The 19,095-nt window shown below is 42.5% G+C and overlaps 1 protein-coding gene and 1 non-coding gene across 6 annotated transcripts in view; one reads left to right on the plus strand and one right to left on the minus strand.

Moving 5' to 3' along the window:
• The first annotated feature begins 4,748 nt into the window (after positions 1-4,748).
• LOC112658766 (U6 spliceosomal RNA) lies at positions 4,749-4,855 on the plus strand. Its single transcript, XR_003135945.1, has one exon. It is a non-coding gene; the product is annotated as a U6 spliceosomal RNA (small nuclear RNA).
• Positions 4,856-8,937: 4,082 nt separating this feature from the next.
• Positions 8,938-19,095, minus strand: part of FAXC (failed axon connections homolog, metaxin like GST domain containing) — a 78,226-nt gene continuing 68,068 nt past the window's right edge. For 4 of the 5 annotated variants that reach the window (XM_025444520.3, XM_025444521.3, XM_025444522.3 and 1 more), the window contains one exon: positions 8,938-17,528. In XM_025444520.3, the coding sequence (XP_025300305.1) occupies positions 17,239-17,528 (290 nt within the window). In that variant the 3' untranslated portion in view covers positions 8,938-17,238. The remainder of the gene's footprint in view (positions 17,529-19,095) is intronic. The other variant, XR_003135662.3, reaches the window with a different exon arrangement.

Below are 19,095 nucleotides of genomic sequence, written 5' to 3' on the forward strand. Positions count from 1 at the left end.
TTTAAAAATATAGAAATTCAAGTGGTATTTCTGGAAGTTCATAATCTAGAATGTGGTATACAACAGGAAATGAATAGGAAAGCATGGAGGCACATATTAGGTGCTCAATGAATAGATGAACAGTGAATATTTCAGAAATTAAGAAGGCACCATTTCTCAAAGCAGGAAGACTTCGTGGAGAAGGATGAATTTGATATGGCCATAATGCATGGAAGGGGAACAGATAAGCTATTAGGATAGAAACTCTATGAACTAAGACATAAAGCTAGCCAAGGGTATGACACGACTTCTGGGTGGAGAACAGAGTTCATGTGAAGAAGCTTCACGTAGAGGAGTGGGAAAATAGGAATTTAGGAACCAGGTATCAGAAGCCCTTGACAAATAGGTTAAAGAGTTGAGACCACTCTGTAGAGGGTGAGGAACCATCAAAGCAAGAAGTTCCGACAAGAAGCAACAAGGACCCAAGCTGAGAGCAACAATGAAAATAAAAAGGAAGGAACAAATTTATAAGACACTCTGCTCTTCCCTTCTAATACCTGCTGGAACATTCTTCCTTTATCATCTTGCCAGTCTTCCACTTGAAAGTCCTCATTGCATCCCACACAAAGTTCCAAACTTCTCCTTTTTGTATCCACCAAACTCCAGTGTCTTGCACAGACCTAGTTACAAACTCACTTGCCACTTAGAACAGGTCCCTTCCACTGCATTCCACCAGTTGGGGGCAGAATGACAGCATCCAGCACATAGCAGCCAGACTTTAAAAGTAGATTTCTACTCTTTTCTCTTTTATAAGTCTTAGATTAACCCTAATCTTATACATAGGCATAATTAAAACACAAGTCATTATAACTTCCCTGAATCACAATTCAGGAATAAACCACTATGACCAATCTACCCTTCATTTTTTCCTTTAGATGAGAAATTTTAATAACTAATATTTCACCGGGCACCCAGATGGCTCAGTCGGTTAAGAATCTTACTCTTGATTCTGGCTCAGGTCAGTGTTGTGAGACCGAGCCCCATGTCAGGCTCCGTGCTGGACACAGAACCTGCTTAAGATTCTCTCTCTCCCTCTGCCTCTCCCCCACTCTCTCTCTCCCTCTAAAAACCAAAAACAAAAACACTAAACTTTCCTATCAAATTCCCTTAGCTTTCCATAAAGCCAAGGCCTCCTACTAGACAGTCTCCAATCCAGGCCCCTTGACAGTCCCCTTATCCATTGCCAGATATCTTTTCACATCTACATAGTTTATATTCTCATATAAAATATGGTCTTATTTAGCCCTGTCAAATCACTAGCACAGAACAGAGCACAAGGTGAGCAATGATTACCCATTGATTGATTGATTATAGATTGATTTTTATGTATGGATGTTAGTTTCATTCTAGGTTACTAAAAGAAAAGGATATTTGGAAATATTCCTATATGCCAAGGGGATAGCTTAAAGGTACTTCAGGATCTGAGGGTAAGATAATCCGGTTCATTGGACTACAAAATATTTCATTCTCTTATTTTGCAATGATAAAGGAAGAAATAGAAGCCCACAGGAAGGAACAGGAAAGGTGCAGTTGCTTGGAACAGAGTCACTGTGCTAAGAGCCTCCCACATCTAGCCTGAGAAAAGACACCAAAGTCCTGCCCATTTAGGTGAGAACATGAGTTCTCACAGACTTAGGACTATCAAACCCACATAAAAATTGGTTCGCAAAATAGAAAGAAAGAAAAAGAAAGAAAGAAAGAAAGAAAGAAAGAAAGAAAGAAAGAGAAAAGAAAGAAAGAAGAAAGAAAGAAAGAAGAAAGAAAGAAAGAAAGAAAGAAAGAAAGAAAGAAAGAAAGAAAATTTTAAAAATTAAAAAAAATTGGTTCACTTTCACATGTATATGCTACAGTTTACAGGATGTACTCTCACATCCCGGGAGTGTACTCTCACCTTCTACTGAATCCCCAGGACAATAGGTTCCAACTAGTCCCACTGTGCAGTGGGTCTCAAACCACTTAAGCAGGGTAGGCGAGGGGTGGGGGAAGGGACGAGGGTAATTTCCAACCTCCTCAAGCTTAGTGAGTGGGGTTTGGTGGAGAGCTCGACTTTTTAGTGGCAAAATCTACATTTTATCATTAAAAGAGACAGAGATAACGGTACCATCTTAAAGGCACTTTGCCCAAGGGGATTTTTGGAAAAGTGTTAGAATTCCAACCAAGGGCCAATGGCAGAGTCATAAAGGACCAGCCAGGAGAGACGCATTTGCCTGTGTCATGGGAACTGCCAGAGGAAAGACCCCTAGTACCAGGGAGGTCTCCAACGGTTCTGTGAAAACACCCACCACAGAGTCATCTTTAAACATCTACAAATATCTACAACCATTTTGGTGGCAGTCAAGTTAGACATGCTTTCCTCTGCCTTCCTCTGCTCTAACCCTAGAATGGTCAGAAGTTACAGCTAGCCGATGTGGGTATGCGGTGGGAAAGAGGGAAAGAGGCAGAGGTTGAAAGAAGACCTAAAATAAAGGTACCATGCCCTTCTGACGGAGACTCAAGCAAAGGAGCAACTTCACTGTTGAATGGAACCCAGCATTCTGATTATTACACGACTGTACATCTTCGTAACAAACTGCACCTGTCTTGAGAGACTAAAGAGATCCCCAACTTTCACTAAGACTAAGCAGATAAACAATGAGGCTTGCCTGAAATTTCATCCAATATTAAAGGGAAAACTAATCCTACAGAGACTAACTTTGCAGTTGCAGTTAAAAAACCAATAATAAGAAGTTGCTTCATAATCATACCTGATGGGACGCCTGGGTGGCTCAGCGGTTGAGCATCTGCCTTTGGCTCAGGGCCTGATCCTGGATTCCTGAGATTGAGTCCTGCTTTGGGCTCCTTGCAGGGAGCCTGCTTCTCCTCCCTCTGCCTGTCTCTGCCTCTCTTTCTGTGTCTCTCATGAATAAATAAATAAAATCTTCTTTAAAAATCATAAAAAAAAATAAATCTTATCTCCTACCTACCAGGGATTTCTCCCTTTACTTTTGTGTGCAGAGATCGGGCTAAGTCTAAATATGCCAATACTTAAGCAAAGAAAGTATCACTAATATCACTCCGCCTCCTATAGGATGCAAAAACCGATAGCTAAAAGGAATAGACTTCCAAGACCCCCAAAAGAGAGCCATACACAGTTTTAATGGATGCCGTCTCATTAATAAATAGATTGTAATACATAGAAACAGTATAAAACAAAGAATGGGTGAATGTACTTCACACTAGAGGCTCCAATAAGATTTTGTTGGGCAGCAAACGACTGCAGGGGTGGGAAAAAATGCAGTGCCAGCCATGGGCAGGATTTGGGATTCAGATCCATGGTCTACATGTGTCAAGGAAATGGGAGCTATTTGAATTACAGGGCTATAACTCCATCAAGAGATCCTAAGGACTCCATAAACCACTTGAGCCTACAAAAATTACTACCCCATATTTCAGTCACCTGTGGTTTGTTCTATGAGTGATTTACCGGCTGCCTCTGCACAGTATGTCATGTCAAACTTCAAACTTTGGATGTCTCTTTGCAATTTGATCTCTCTTTTCCTTGAGAATCTGTCCATTCCTATAACCAGTCTTTATTGAGCATTTACTACATGTACGAATGCTGTGGGAGAGGATCATGCGGTTCCTTTCATATCTCTACCTACTGCAAACCCTAAACCCTTCAAGTTATCCAGCACCAGAAATCAGACATCCTACAGCGGGCTAGAGAGCCCTGCCCGGGGGATAAGTACCCCGCAACAAGTAAAGCAAATGTTTGATAAGGAAACAACTACAAGCATTTGTGGGTGGGGTTTCCAGAGTGTTCCATCCTAAGAGTTCCCCGAAGCTAATATGCACTCATAGGAAAAGCTGCTGCACAGTGACTTCCAGAAGCTGCTCTTAAGGAGAAAGGGGTTGATGCAGCTGCTGCTAAGACACAAGGTTATAGACATCCAACAGCCCCCACCATCTGCCTCCAAGCCGTTGGTGGAAAGCCTTGTCCTTCCCAACCACAGATGTGCTCTAGGTCCATTTTGATCCTTTAAAGACAGCTCTCGGACTCCTTGAACCCTGCAGGGCTAATGCTACTTACCTAAGATGTTGAGGGTGAAGAGGAGGTCCTTGACAGTGAGGTTCATCTCAGAAAGATGAGGCTCCCTGTACTGGGAGGGTTCTATCCACCAGGGGGATCCCCCCAACCCATCTTATCTATCCCTCTCTTGTGGTATCTATCAACATCTATAGTTTACCAGTTTTATGTCTTACCTACCATTGAGGGTAGAGTCAGCATCTGATGTACCTTTCTATCCCCCACCAGGTCAGAAATGAAGAACACCTTTCTCTTTCGCTTTCTCTCCTTGGGGAAAGTCTGGTGAAAAGAAGGCACTCAGCAGAGAAAACAGAAAAAAAAAAAAAAAAATCAACTGTAGCCAGCCATTTGTTATCTATGTAAATAGAAAAGGAGGAAAAAATGCCAATAACTTTTTTTTTTTTTTTTTTTTTTTTACATCAGCATCATTCCTTCAGTGGTGGAATGACAGGTAAAACAAGGTGACAAAATCCATAGTTTGGTAACTCTGGAGTTTGGTGTGTGAAGATGGGAAGGGCAGTGGTGGGAAATATGGCAAGTGAGGGAGGCGTGTTCAGGTCCCGGAAGGCCTCATGTGCCTGTACTTTATCCTGAAAGCTACAGAAACAACAAGGACAGTTTTCCCTTTATGAGTCCCTTGGCAGTGCTCGCCTCGGCAACACATATACTAAAATTGGAACAACACAGAGAAGATTAGCATGGCCCCTGCGCAAGGATGACATGCAAATTCTTGAATAGCTTGGCAGCAAGGTGGAGGCTGGTTTGAGGGAGGCGGACCAGAAGGAAGGAACCTAGACAGAAGGCAGCAGCCCCACAAGCTCAGGCTGAGCTGAGGAGATGAATTCCAAGGAATTCAGGAAGCAGAACCCCCAGGACTGGGTGACTCTGGGGTTCTTGCTGAGACACTAAGAGGCTCGGGAACCCTGACAAACAGCAGACGGAAGGAGGATGTGGATTAGCAGTGACATCTGGACGTGTGGAGACATCCACAGGCAGCATCCCACGGGCATATGGATATGTGGGTCTGGAGACGGGGAGCATGGTGTGGGGTTAGAGACGGAGAAGTGCGCAGCAACTGCTTACAGATGGTGGCCAGCAATGCATGTGATGAGCTCCTCCGGGCAGCAGGCAGTAGAAACCCGAAGAACTCTGCCACCTAGGGGGGTTGTCTCCTTCTTTTTCTGTTATTTCCCCAGGAATTCCCTCTCTAAGGAGGGTCAAGGCGAATGCCAGTGTGTGGGGCCAATGGCCATGACCACCAGAAGGGAAGCACATGAACCAGGGATAACCCACAACTCAGGTCCCCCCCACCCCCACCATCCAGCACAGAACCAGCGTCTGTCTGAACATGGATCCAAGGCCTGGTGACAGGGTTTATGTGCATTCTGTAAGAAGACAAACCCCATGGCTGCCTGAGAATAACTCAGAAGTTAATTAAGTCATTTCTGCTTCCACACAAGCCTTCTCCTAAAAGGTTGTGTGGTCCAATGTCACAACCACTAGAATGGTGTAGGGCTAGCGGTGCACAAAATGGGCTCAAACCTAGGTCTTCAAACCCCAGCTCTGCTGTTCACTTGGCGGAGACCCGGGACAAGTCATTTAACCTCTCTTTACCTCAGTTTCCTCATCTGTGAACCAGACATGGTGATGATGGTGATGGTGCCGAGGAAGGTGGTGGTGATGGTGGTGGTGGTGGTGGTGGTGGTGGTGGTGGTGGTGGTGCTAATCATGGTGGTGGCAGTGGCGCCACTGATAGTCCCTTTCTCACCGGGCGTTTGTAAAGGTTAAACGAATTAAGGGGTGCAGGTTGCCAAGAACACAGGGCATGGCACAGACTAAGCGATAGTAAATGTTAGCTCTTAGTGGCTGATCTGGTCACGAAATTCCTCCTTCCAACACGATCAGAATCAACAAAGCAGGAGGTGGAATCGGTGTTGATAGGAAAATGGTATTCAACCATGGGGAAGGACAAAAGGAGGTTGAACTGGAAGGTACCTTGAAGATCAACCTGCAAGACCCCCCGTTTCGCATGTGAGGACACAGGTGACAGGGGCAGGGAGTTACTGAGACAGTCGCCTACCGGCAGGGCAACATTAAACAAATGCAGGGAGCTAAAGATGTTCCATCACTCTCCAGCCCATTTGCTTCCACAACCCCTTCCGGGGCTGCAGCTTCACTTTGCCCCCCCTTCCCAAGCTCCAGTCCCGCATCTCCTGCTGCTTGCTCATGTTTGGTGTGGCTAAACCCAACCACCACTTTCCCCCAGACCAGCGCTTCTTCACATCCCAGCATTACCCCCACACCTTGGTCTTCTCCTTCCCCACACCCGGGAGTCAGCATTTCCTTGTGCATGTGCTCCACGTTCCACGCCTGGCATCTCGCCCTTCCGGTTCCCACAGCACCCCTGCCCCACTTCTGGTCTCTAACTTCATCTCGGTGGCCACCGAGATGCAGCCCAGCTGCTCTGTGGCCACCTCTCCTCGGACTGGGCCCACATCCAGGCTGTCATCACACAAGTCTTATTTAAATACTCTTTCCTTGCGTAAGTCCTCATTCCTTACCCTCAGAGGGATGACTTCCAAACAGTCCGGCCTAGTCTCCTTCCCTCTAACCCCCCTCTTACCAGGGAATCTGGACTCTGACATCCCAGAGCAGTCCTAAAATTTCCACTGCTAGCCCATGAATGCCCCAGCTGGCCGCAGGGAGGTCTGTGAGGGTGCAGAAGGAAGCAGCAGGGCCCAGGGGAGGGGTCTGGGGCTGCTCCCTGCCCCTGTAGCCCTCCCCTCAACTCTCCTCCTCCCTTTCAAGGCTGCCTGTGGTGTTGTTTTCATCAGGGTTGACCTGATACATGTTGAGCACCTGTTACCCAGTGTGCTCGCCCAGGCCAAACACACTTCCCCGAGTGGGTGAGCCTCCAACCTAACAGGCCCTCACCTGGAGATGACCCTCCGTCTTCACAATGGGCGCACCACCATGAAAATACACCAGGTAGCTCTTGGGCACACAGGGCACCAACCCAGCCATTGCCGTGAGGGAGGGAGCTGGTCCTCTTTCCTTTGTTTTCCAAAGTTTCCTCTCATCCACGGGATTAACTACTTTCACCTCAGTAGGCTTTAAAAGAAAAGTCTGGTGCTAATGGGAACCAGCCCAGCTGGGAAGGGTTTAATGGGTGCTGACAGTGGCATCATGTGCAAGCAAAATAGGCCGCCCCTGGGAGAGCCAGGACACCACCTGCTCTGCCTCTTCTCTGAAAGGAAGAAGGACAAAAATATGAAAAATCAAGTCGTGGAATATTCAGTACAACTGGCAGGAAGACATTCCTTCTGAGAGAGCACAGCACGTTGGAAAGGCGAACACCCCACCCCCCTTCCTTCTGATGCCTTGGAAAGCGAAGAGGGCAAGCTTCCCTAAGGGGACCAGGCTTGAACCCAGGACCTCCCCACAAGTTCTGGAAGGGTCCGGAGCTAACTTAAATGGAAGTAGGTATAGCTTTGTCCCAAAGCATTTTCAATTATGGGCCTGTGTTAATAAGCAGGGTTGACTAGTTGGGATTTATAAGTCAACAGAGGAAAGGGGGTCTAAAATCCAAATTATATCTCTAGAATGTGGGATTACAGTATCCTCTCAATTCCTACTTAATAGATATTCCCATGGTTGGGGAAGTTTAGGATTTTGAATGTTACCTTACTGCAATTTGCTGTAAATGCTAAGATGCTAGGGCCACCTGGGTGGCTCAGTAGTTGAGCATCTGCCTTTGGCTCAGGTCACGATCCTGGAGTCCTAGGATTGAGTCCCACATCAGGCTCCTGGCAGAGAGCCTGTTTTTCCCTCTTCCTATGTCTCTACCTCTCTCTGTAGGTCTCTCATGAATAAATAAAATCTCTTAAAAAATAAATAAATGCTAAGATGCTAACGTATGAATAATAATTGGTCAAATTTCTAGATAGGATTTCAAACATCCTAAATGTCTCTATGGGTCTTGACATGCCCTTAGGCCCCGCTGTCTTTTGCCATTCATTGCCAGGCGTGTCTGGGTGGAACACTTAGTGACAGGATTTGTATTTCTAAAGCCCTCACTGCAAATCTATAACTTGAGCACATCTTAGCCACTTTACCCTAATCTACCTTCCCAAGGCTCCTTCCGTCATCTACAAAATGGGAATCATACTTCATTGAAGAGGTACAAAAACTAATTTAGACACTATCAATAGAAAAGGAAATTGCTCTGTCATCAGGCCTAGTACCCCCCGTGAAGGTCGTAACATGTGTCCCGCTTCCACCCTCTCCTTTTCTTCTCTCTACTAGTGGATATCACTCCCCAAAAGCTCTGAGGGGCACACTGGGCAAGAACTAAGGGCAGGAGGGCACCTGGGTTGCTCAGTCGGTTAAGTGTCTGCCTTCGACTTGGGGTCATGATCCCAGGGTCCTGGGATCGAGCCCCTCACCAGGTTCCCTATTCAGCCAGGGGTCTGCTTCTCCCTCTCCTCTCAGTCACTCTCTCCGTCTGTTTCTCTCAGATAAGTAAATAAAATCTTAAAAAGGAACTAAAGGCAGGAGAGGGGAGGATAACATATTCAAAGACCTGTTTTTCTACTTAAAAAACATTCGTTTGAAATTCTTATCCAAAAGTTATATAGCTAAAAAATTCATTACCTATGTTTTAATTATACAAGAGCCTTACAAGGAAAAGATCTTCCCAAGCATCTAAGAGACCACCACTTAACAGTATGTTAGATGCAAAAATTTCAGATTTTCCTCCTGAGGGTAACGTTTAAAACATTCAAATTTGCAAAAAGAGAAGCAAATGGGAATAAAGACATTCACAGCAAAGCTATTTCATAACCACTAGTTATCATTTACACATCAAATACATACAGCATTGAGACCAAATGTACAGAATTTCCACATTTATATACAGTAATCAACATAGTGCACAATTCAAATCTATCTTACAATCAAGTGTACAAGTTTAAATATGGCTTTATAAACTACTAACAATAACTGTGCTAAAGTAACTCATAGGTCCAGAAATAAACACTGGAATGCCACCTCCACACGGAGGCCCTTTGTTCAGCAAGACGCTATTTGTGTTTGCGAAACAGATGGTTCAGGTAAATGCTTCCAGGCCGGCCGTGTCCACCCATCAGCCCCCAAGCAGTTGAAATGTGGGTTCAAATTATACCAACATCAGTCCTTCCTATCTCAGACATCTGAAAATAAATCTGTGCATCTTCCACACATTTGCAGACATGGGGTTACAAACAAACAGAAGAAAGATATATAATCAGTGAGATGATGGTTACCAGGAATTAGCAAAACATGCTTTTCAGATTGGTACTGGAATTCTCAAGCAATACATCCCATATTTGCATTGTTTTTTTCCCCTCCTTTCTTATTTTGCTTAAATCCATGGACTGTGAAATCTTTCAGAAATTTCCGAAACATTCCAGATCAAGTGGTCCCAAAAAACAGGATCAAAAATGGCTCTTGTAAAGGGGATATCTATGTATTCACTATTCTCTTCCCCAACTAAAAATGTCCATTTTAAGTAAAAATAAATACACGCAGACATACATTCCTTGACCTACGATCATGCGCCCATGCCTATTTTACATATCACTTTGCCGCAAATGTTACATACACATTCTTTAATCAATGGCAGCCTTCTAGGTGCTACCCCTAAATACACCTTGCCCTGTTCCCTAAACTCTTATTGAGTGCGGGAGAATATGAAAATTTCTATGTTTGCCATGGTTTTTCATGTACGTATCAGTACAGCAGTGTGAGCAGTGTGTGTGTGTTTATAAATAAATATGCTAACGAGCATGCTCAGAAAGTTTTACTGTGGAGTGAATGAGCACAAAGGTTTGGAGACCCCTGCCTAAATACCGATGATTTGGGGTGTCTCCATTTAAAGGACATCAACGAAACAAATAGACATTACTTTGTACATTTTATACTTATAAAATGGAAGCCATATGCCACAAACCCTTTTGAGAAACTAGAAGGAAGTTCCAGAATCAAAGGAACTGGGTGGAGTCCAACACTCTGCTCTTACCTGCTCCCCTACTTCCTTGGCTTTAGGTGGGACAATCCTGGAGCTCGAGCATATAAATTAAGACAAAGATCAATGTTACTCCAATGCTTCCTTCACCGGTCTTCTGTATATCCACAAACAACCCTTCCCTATAAATTGCATTTGTTTTTGTTGTATAAACCTGGATTTTGTATTGTGTTACTACCACCACCACTGAGACAACTTTTGACGTGCCGGACACATCTCTAACACGGCCATACCACGTGGCTGCCTGAAGCCACCACATCCGTCGCCCTTTTCTCCTCTCCTCCCACTCCATGAAATCCTCATACCATTAACTGAAGGATTCAGACCCTTATCTTCCCAACCATCACCACCGTCTGAGCTGTCAGACACTCTGCAGGATGCACATCTCTGGGGAAAACACATGTTTACAATAAGCATGATCCCATGAGACTGATTACTTGAGGTAATCATTTTGACAGGAGTAACACAAACATGTCGCCCCTACTGAAGCAGAGATTCCTCAAAAATTTGAGCACTGTTTTTAATCTTATTGCTGCAAAAGAATTCAGATACAATTTGTTTAAAGTAAAAATACAATCATTTGGACATGGTTTGTGTTTGAATAAGCCAAATGTGATCTCTTACTGAAGAGAGAGAAGAAAATATGACACAACACTTCTAATTCTGAACAACTGTTAAAAAAAATCCACAGATCTGTTTCGTTTTGTGACTGTTAAGAGGAGGGAGGTGGCAAATATCCAAAGCATTGCATTTCTCTTTCCTAGCCCTCCACTTAATTGTATTCCTTCTGCTTTTTAGCCACAGCTAATTAACATGACAATTTAGGAGCTGAATCCTATTGTTTTTAAAGCCATAAGTAACTTTTAAAAATACTAAAGAAAGGAAAAGTTTTAAATATTATTGATAAATGAGTTGCTCTATTCCAAAGTCACAAAGTAAAAAAAAAAAAAAGATGTTTGCTGTGGTGGGGGCAGGGTGTAAGTTATTCATATTTAATAAAATTAGCCATTATCATAAATACATATTGCTCTACAATTAGTGGATTGCTTCAAAATATTTAAAGCTACTAATAGGGACAACAATTTTCAAAAATCCAAGAAGGCCATGAAGTTCATTGCTGATGTTATTTAATTGTGTACAGAACACTAAAGTCTCTACCAATCTTTTATTCTAGGTAACTTGTTTCTCCTACTAAAATGATCATGAGTGTTGGTGCTGGGTAGACCACATTCATAAGTTAGTTTATTATTGCAATGGGCCCCTTTATTTATCTAAAGGTTTTACAACTTGGAGCAATAATCTTGAATTTCGAGCATCCCACTTTGTCATAATCTAGCCAGCAATAAGTTTCAGAGGGCCTTGTTCTGGGGACAAGTTCCCTGCCTTGGCAAGAGCCAGAATGCCGGAGGGGGTCACACTGTCAGCCCCAAGAGAGCTGAGTCACTTTCCTTTAAGCTATTTTTCAGTTTCCTCTCTAACCATCTCTAAAGACCAGGTCAATATGTTACTCATCCCAGTTATCTTATCCTAAAGATTAAGGAATCTTAAATAATATCTTCCGGATATTCTTTAAAGTCAGGGACTAAAAACTCAAGTTTCTGGTAAGGAATTCAAATGACGAAAACATTCATGATGTGTTTGCATTTACTCCCAGCACTAGCAAGAGTACTCCAGGAAAGTGGGACCTCCTGCCCCACCCACTAAGGGGATCCTTTCAAACTTCACCTAGTTTCATCCAGACCACCGGAAGCAAGTGAAAGAAGGTCAAACACTCCACAATCATACATAATTGATGGCTGGATCTATTAAAGATGGGTTGCCAGAGTTCAGCATTCAGACTTCGAAGTATTTGTGATCGAATGTACCTTCATCGGTTCTTGTTCAACTTAAACAGCACTGCACATAACGGAAAGCAAAGGATCTTGGATCATAGTCAGGAGCAATGAAAATAACTTCACCCTGTAAAAAAAAAAAAAAAAAAGAAGACGACAAAGACAACGACAATAAAGAAAAACCTGAGTAGTTACCTATCAACAAAGGCACCATCCTTTTATTGAAAATACACTCAACAATTATCCTATGAATGAATTCATGAATAAATGGATGGATGAGTACAGGAAAATGTGACTGTGCACACCTTTTTCCTATAAGGAAAAATCCAGCCTCTTCTCTCCTATCTGAAGCCCCCAGCCAGTCACCCTACCCACGCAGAAGTGGTGGATTCAAGGGCTGAAGTGAAGCTCATCTGGCCCTGAATTGATTTTGATAAACTAACTTTTGGATAGTTTAAAGACAACCGACAATGACAACAATAAAATCTTGTCAGTTTCGAAAGGTCGAATCTGTCAAGACAAAGACACTTTATCAATTAATGTTAGACTGCTCTTCTTCCTTCCTTCCCTGTCACTCAACACACACTCGACATGGACAATAAGAGATTGCTTTTGCACATACATCCCAGACCAATTTTTCTCCTCTCTGAATACATCAGAGGCAAGAAAGAATGAACACTAACAACAGTAACTTTAAAGACTTTCTAATAGGCTTATTTGGCTAGGGTCTGTGAGATCCCTAAGGAATCCATGAATGATTTCAGGCCTCTAAAACTGAACTTATATGTAAAATTTTGCATATTTGCATATATGTATTTTTCTGGTAATAAGGTACAGGATTTTCATTAGATTGTCAGTGACAGCCCCAACACAAAAAATTTAAAACCACTACTTTTTAGTGTATGGCCTGCTTTCTGGGCATACCTTTCCCATGTAGCCATCATGGAAGGAAATGATGAGTGCTGTGTTTCTAGAGAAAGGAGAGATTATAATGGGCTGGGAAGTCTTGCAGAATGGATGAATGGGCCTCAAGAGCTGGGCATGAGTTGGACCAGCAGACAGGAAGGGCAGGCATTTCAGAAGAGAGGCTAGCATAAGCAGAGGCAGAAGAGAGGCTAACATAGGCAGAGGCATAAGCAGAGGCAGACAGACACGAGGCCTATTTAGGCAGTGGCAAAGAGACCAACCCAGATGCACTGGATGGCTCACAATGGAGGAGCCCTAGGAGACACAACAGGAAATGAGATGAGAGAAGAGGTGAGAATACCATGCCCCAGGGAGTGGCCCTCATCCTGAGGCAATATGGCAGCCCCTCAGGGCCAAGGCTTTTTAAAAAAATTAATGGTGGTGGGTGGAATGGATCAGGGAAGCAACCAAGCATTTAAAAGAAGCTTTCAGAGAAGTCTAGGCAAAAAAAGGATGCCCTAAAACAAGGATGTCATGTCTGTTCTGTTCACCTCTTTATCCAGCATGGGTCCTAGGGCCAGGCAGAGGGTAGGTAGATGTTCAGTAAATACATAATAAGTGAACAAACAGGTATGGATTCTTTAAAGATAAATAACAAAGGATAAGGAGTCTTGGTGACTTGATGTCTTTCATAGAGTCTAGCAGTGTCTTGCACAGAGTAAATCCTAATGAAAGATCTCTTGAATTGGTCTGGATGGACCTGAATAGACATGGAGAACAAGAGTGGAAGACCCCAAGCACTCTTTAAGAGAGGCGGGGACGTTCTGGTTCCACAGGCATGGAGTGATTTCTCAGGGGACATGAGTTTTAAAAGGAAACCAAGTCAAAGTGGTATAATGGCAAGAACCATCTAAAGCAAGGTCAATGACTTCAGTTCAGGTCCTGCCCTCCAAATGAATGTGCATGTGACATAGAGCCAATAACCTCAGAGGCTCTCCTGTAAGGGGATTTCTACAACTAATCCATGGCCCCACTATACATTGCTATGATTCTATACTTTCTCTCAAATAATCTACGCAACACCCATGAAGCTAAAATCCCTAGCTCTTCCTTTCCTTGAACTCTTAACTATTTTAGGAAAAGATATCCTAATTTCTAACACCACAGTACATACAGGCAGGGTTCATTGGAGGGCCAGACTGCAGTTGTGATTCAAGTCCAAGTTGTTCTAAGTCTATGATCAGTCACCTGGGTGGCCTCCGTAGCATCACTGTTCACAATTCATTGTAACAACAAAATGGTAAACTCTGACAATATAGTTTACCTCTGCATAAATTTATATTGCCCTTATATCTATTCTGCCACATGTAGATTAAATCACACTGTTGCTGCTCTTCGATCCTGATGAGTGGGGATAAGGGACAATGGGAGAGGGATGGAAGAGCAGAATTTATTTTTACAATGACAGGTAAAAAAGAAACAAACAAAAACAGGTGGCTAGTGGGTCTTCCGATCAACCAAAAAACATCTGTTAACATTAAAGATCACACTTCCTTAAGTTACTTTCCAATAAAAAAGAAACACAACTTGAACAAGTAAGCCAGATAACCAAAATATCCCCTAATTTCTTGTTATTTTTTCTTATAAGTAGCACCTGTTCACCATATTGGAGAACATTTCAAATCTGGGGAGCTTAAGAATGAAAGATAAAAATTAAAAAGATAAAAATAAAGCCATCCCATAAAGACTACCCAGGTCATCCACACCACAGCGATTCTCTCTTGGTCCTTTTGTTTCTATAATACACATTGGAAGGTAAAACCTGGGTATATTCCAGGGTTCCAAATCAGGTTACACCTACAAAATGCTGTATAGTCAGTCATGAGCCATCAGGCTGGTACCCAAGACTCCAAGTGGTAATGTCCATTCAAGCCCCTGTGAGAGGTACCTAGATAGAATGACTTATTTTACAACTTCACAAAAAAACATTGGCTCTCCATGTACTTGCCAAGCTATGCACAATAAAAAAATATGTGACTCTACACAGGCATAACTTAATCATTCTTGAAGTGAAGATATAACACACCTGGTGCTATATAGTAAGAATAAATTGTTGGCAAAATTTCAAACACAACTCTTTCCAGCTAAGGGTGGGAACAGGGCAAGTCGGTCTTTTTGCGGACAGGTCTATAGTCCATCTGTTTATTTCATTCACATTTTCAAGCCCAAAATTTCCCTAGTCAAAGTATCCCTAGTCACTCAGAACTACCACCAGCTGACCCTGGAACACACGTTAGAGACAGAGATGACCAATCCTCGCACACGACGCTGGAGATAAAACACGCTCATCCATTCATATCTTCTCCACCACATTTTCATCAGGCACAAACAGTCTCCTCTGGAAGATGAAAGGTTTTAATAAGATACTACCAATTGGGTTTCCTGTGCAACAAGAATTTCTAACTCAGGGCATCTCCACATTTCTTCCCAGTTACATATATCCCACACAGTTGCTTCAATGGTAAGCGGCCTCAGCAACTCTCCCCCTTTACCTCTTTGTGAATCCACCGCATTTTAGGGTTGTTTTTGCAAAAGCCATATTCAAAGAGAGTCTTTTTCAAGCAAAGTATGTGAACTTCTCAGCACAAGTTGCTGTCTTTTAAGCAGTGCGTCTTTGGCCCTACAATGAATAACCATTACCCAGTGAGTCCATTGTGATCGGAAGCAAAGCAGTTCTGTTTGCAGTAGTAAATCTTAACACCGACCCTCCTAGCCCAAATCCACGGCCATCACCCCAGCATCTTCACCCCATATTTCACTGGAAAATGTTTTAAGTCAACAAAAATAATGTCTTCAGAGATGCCTTGGTAAATAGAGTAACCCCAAGGATCCATGTGCTCTACGGGGAAGGAGAGGGAGCACAGGGAGACTATGGGAAATCCTTAAGAAATATTAAGATTTGTCCTCAGCATTGCCTTCCTCTCACGGGGCAATGGCTGAGAACACCAGAAAGGTTGCATTAGTAAAACTGCATAGAGTCTACACTGCACAAAGTGCTTTGATATCAGTAACAGGATCCTCTTCATACTTCATCTTTTCAATACTTCTTGCAAGGTTTGTTTTCAAAAAGACATTACATGTTGGTAAGCGACTGCTTAGAAAAATCAGTCAAATACCTTCCCCTTCACCCCTAAGAAACCTATCATATTCCTGAGCTTTATTCCCTTCAAATAAACCGAACACAGGCAACTTAACACTCGGGAGTCAACAAAGGACGACATTCCAGTGTGCGTTCAGGCAACAAAAGAAAGACTTCTGCAGGTCCACAGAATTGAAGACTGTGTGTAGCTGTTGATGATCTGTAAAAATATTTTTCAAGGCTCTTTCAACAAAAGATTTCGATTCAAGCAAGATCACAGGGAAGAACGATGACAGAGTCCTAGCTGTGCCTTTGCATGTTTCGTCTGCTCGGCTTTTGCGAGTCGACTGTGGCTGCTGTTGGCTGGATATGGAATTCCTCTGCCCTCGAATCTTCATACGTCGGAAGCACAATCAAGAAGAAAATGTTGCGTTTATGTCACACCCCTTCCAAGAGGTTTAAAGCGCCGAATGTTACCACGTGAATCCTCACAACACCCCTGTGAGGTAGGTAGGTGGAGAGTATTGGTATCCCCACCTTACAGGTGGGGGAAATGAGGCACACAAGAATTAAGGGACTTGCCCGAAATCACACAGCTAGTCACTGGCAGGACAAAGAAAACTTATACTGATTAGCACCTAACACAGTGCTTTGCACGTAGTAGGTGTTCACTGAATATCTATGGATTTTATTTGAATTATCTCAACATACAATATACACAAATAAAATACAAGCAGCCACCATAGAACATCTGTCTCCTACATTTCTCCTGGTGACTTGTCTCATTGACTCTGAACCCAGGTGGATGCAGGATGTTCAAGACTCCATCTCACAGCTAAGCCCTCCGGTTGAAGAGGATCTACGTAAACACGATCCATAGACAACCTGCTCTGGCACCTGCTCTACCACAGAATGTTAGTTTTCTAATGAAAACAAAAATGGATTTCAGGAACCATGCTGACTTTTTTTTTTTTTTTTTTTTTTTGCCTGTTTGTTTTAAATGGAGCCATCTGAATGGTTCTGTGTTTTTGTTTTGTACAAAAAGAAATAAGGCTGCTATAGTCCAGTTAGCTTGTGAGAAGTGTGCCGAGCACGAAGATCTCCTCCCAGCTGAGATGGATTTCTACCCAGGACGTCGGGCCAACCCCAGGGAGTGGCAGCTCTAGCAGAAGAGGGTCAGCAAGGCTGAACATCACTTGCACTGTTCGTGGTCTGTGTAGTCATCCATGTCCACGTCAGAATCAAAGAGCGAGTGTCCAGTGAAATCTGTATCTGGGGTTCTGGAAAAACTGTTCTCTGCTCCCTCATCTTCAAAGGTCTCTGTCCTTGAGTAAAAGCTGAAATCCAGCAGGGGCGTGTGGGTTTTGCTGCCCTCGCTGCTCTCCTCAGACTCATAGATGGTGTTGTCATCATCGTGGTGCCACTCGGGCCAGAATTTCCTCCTTATCCTCTCACAGTACATGGCAAGGTTGATCAGCTCACCTGCAGGGGAGAGGGGGGTGGCAGTAAGGAAAGCCAGGGTTAATTCTCAAAGGCAGCAGCTTAGCTTTATGGGGGAATTGGGAAGAATGTGGTGGGGGAGACATTAACAATGTTTTTCTCCATGGGGACTATCAAAGATTTAGATGTTCATGCACATAAGAAGAAAGGTGAGTGAGAAAAGTTAAATCATAAATGGGCTGAGCGAGATATAGGAGAGTCTTATGGTGATGATGGGGGGTGGGGGTAGAGTATCCACAATGGCAGCTAAACTACCATCATTTGGCTTTGTAAAGCATTTTATTATTTCATGTTTGCTTATCAAGAGAACTGGTGCTTTGACTGGTTCATATTTAAATTAATTTATAGCCCATGAAAATACACCAACTGTTAGTTGGGGTAAGTCAGCCAGAAGTAATCATTCATTCTACAAATATTTGCAGTGTAATTAAGGTCTGGGTACTAAGCCAAGTAGTTGAAAAAAGTTATGTTAAGATGTTAGTTTTGCCCTAAATAATCCTAAATAAAATGGATAACTCAGAATTGTCTATGGATGAGTGTGCCCACAGGCACTTTTAAGTAAAACAGGTATTTTGTTAAAATTTTTTAAATTAAATTGAAACGTTATACCCATAATTAGGTTCCTACCCAGTCACTGGGCTACTTTTCACGTGAATCAAAGGAACACTTTGGTTAAGTCACTAAACTTGTCCAGGTATTGGTCTGAAACATGACACAGAATTTGACATGCATTTCCTAACTCCCAGGGAAAAATGAAGAGGGTGAGTTTTTGCCTTTGATCCACCAGATGGCAACATTGCTTACAAATACATAATTTGTCACTATTCCTTACAGGATCTCATTGCCCTAAGAGTATTCTTCGGATGTTTGTTTTTTAAAAGCTCTATAAACATCTACTTGTTATATAGGTAATCCATGTTTTATTGTAGAAAATTAGAAAATGTGGATACGCAAAAAATAAAAGTTACCAATAATCGCATCCACTGTAATAACATTTTTGTTTATGTTCTTCCAGAAATGTATATACTTCCATATACATTTATATATATTTACATTTGCTATTTAGCATATATTATATATTGTTTCCTATGCTACTTTTTTCCACTTAACATCCTATAATGGAAAAATTTCAATTTCACACTATCATCTTGATAGCTGCACAGCAGTTCATTATTTGGATGTACCATAGTTTCATTTTGTTTTTTACCAGCCCCCCTTTGTGGCCCTTTAGGTTGTTTCTATATTAATGAGTCTCTTGATTATAGCCTTTAACTACACTATTTTATTTTCTATCAAAGATAATATACTCTCAAAAAAAAAAAAAAAAAAAGATAATATACTCTCATTCCGGAAAATTAGAAGTCTGTATATAGAAATGGTATAAATAGATAAGGAAGAAAACAAAAGGCACCTATGCTCTCATCAATCCAAGGTCATCACAATTAACATTTTGGTGCAATTTATTTCTGCATATTTTCTATTTAATTATTGTCATTGTTACCACTTCCTGTTACTTTGCATAACATCATTATATGCATTTTCCATGAAA

The sequence above is a fragment of the Canis lupus genome, chromosome 12, assembly GCF_003254725.2.
Source record: "Canis lupus dingo isolate Sandy chromosome 12, ASM325472v2, whole genome shotgun sequence".
Classification (NCBI taxonomy): Eukaryota; Metazoa; Chordata; class Mammalia; order Carnivora; family Canidae; genus Canis; species Canis lupus.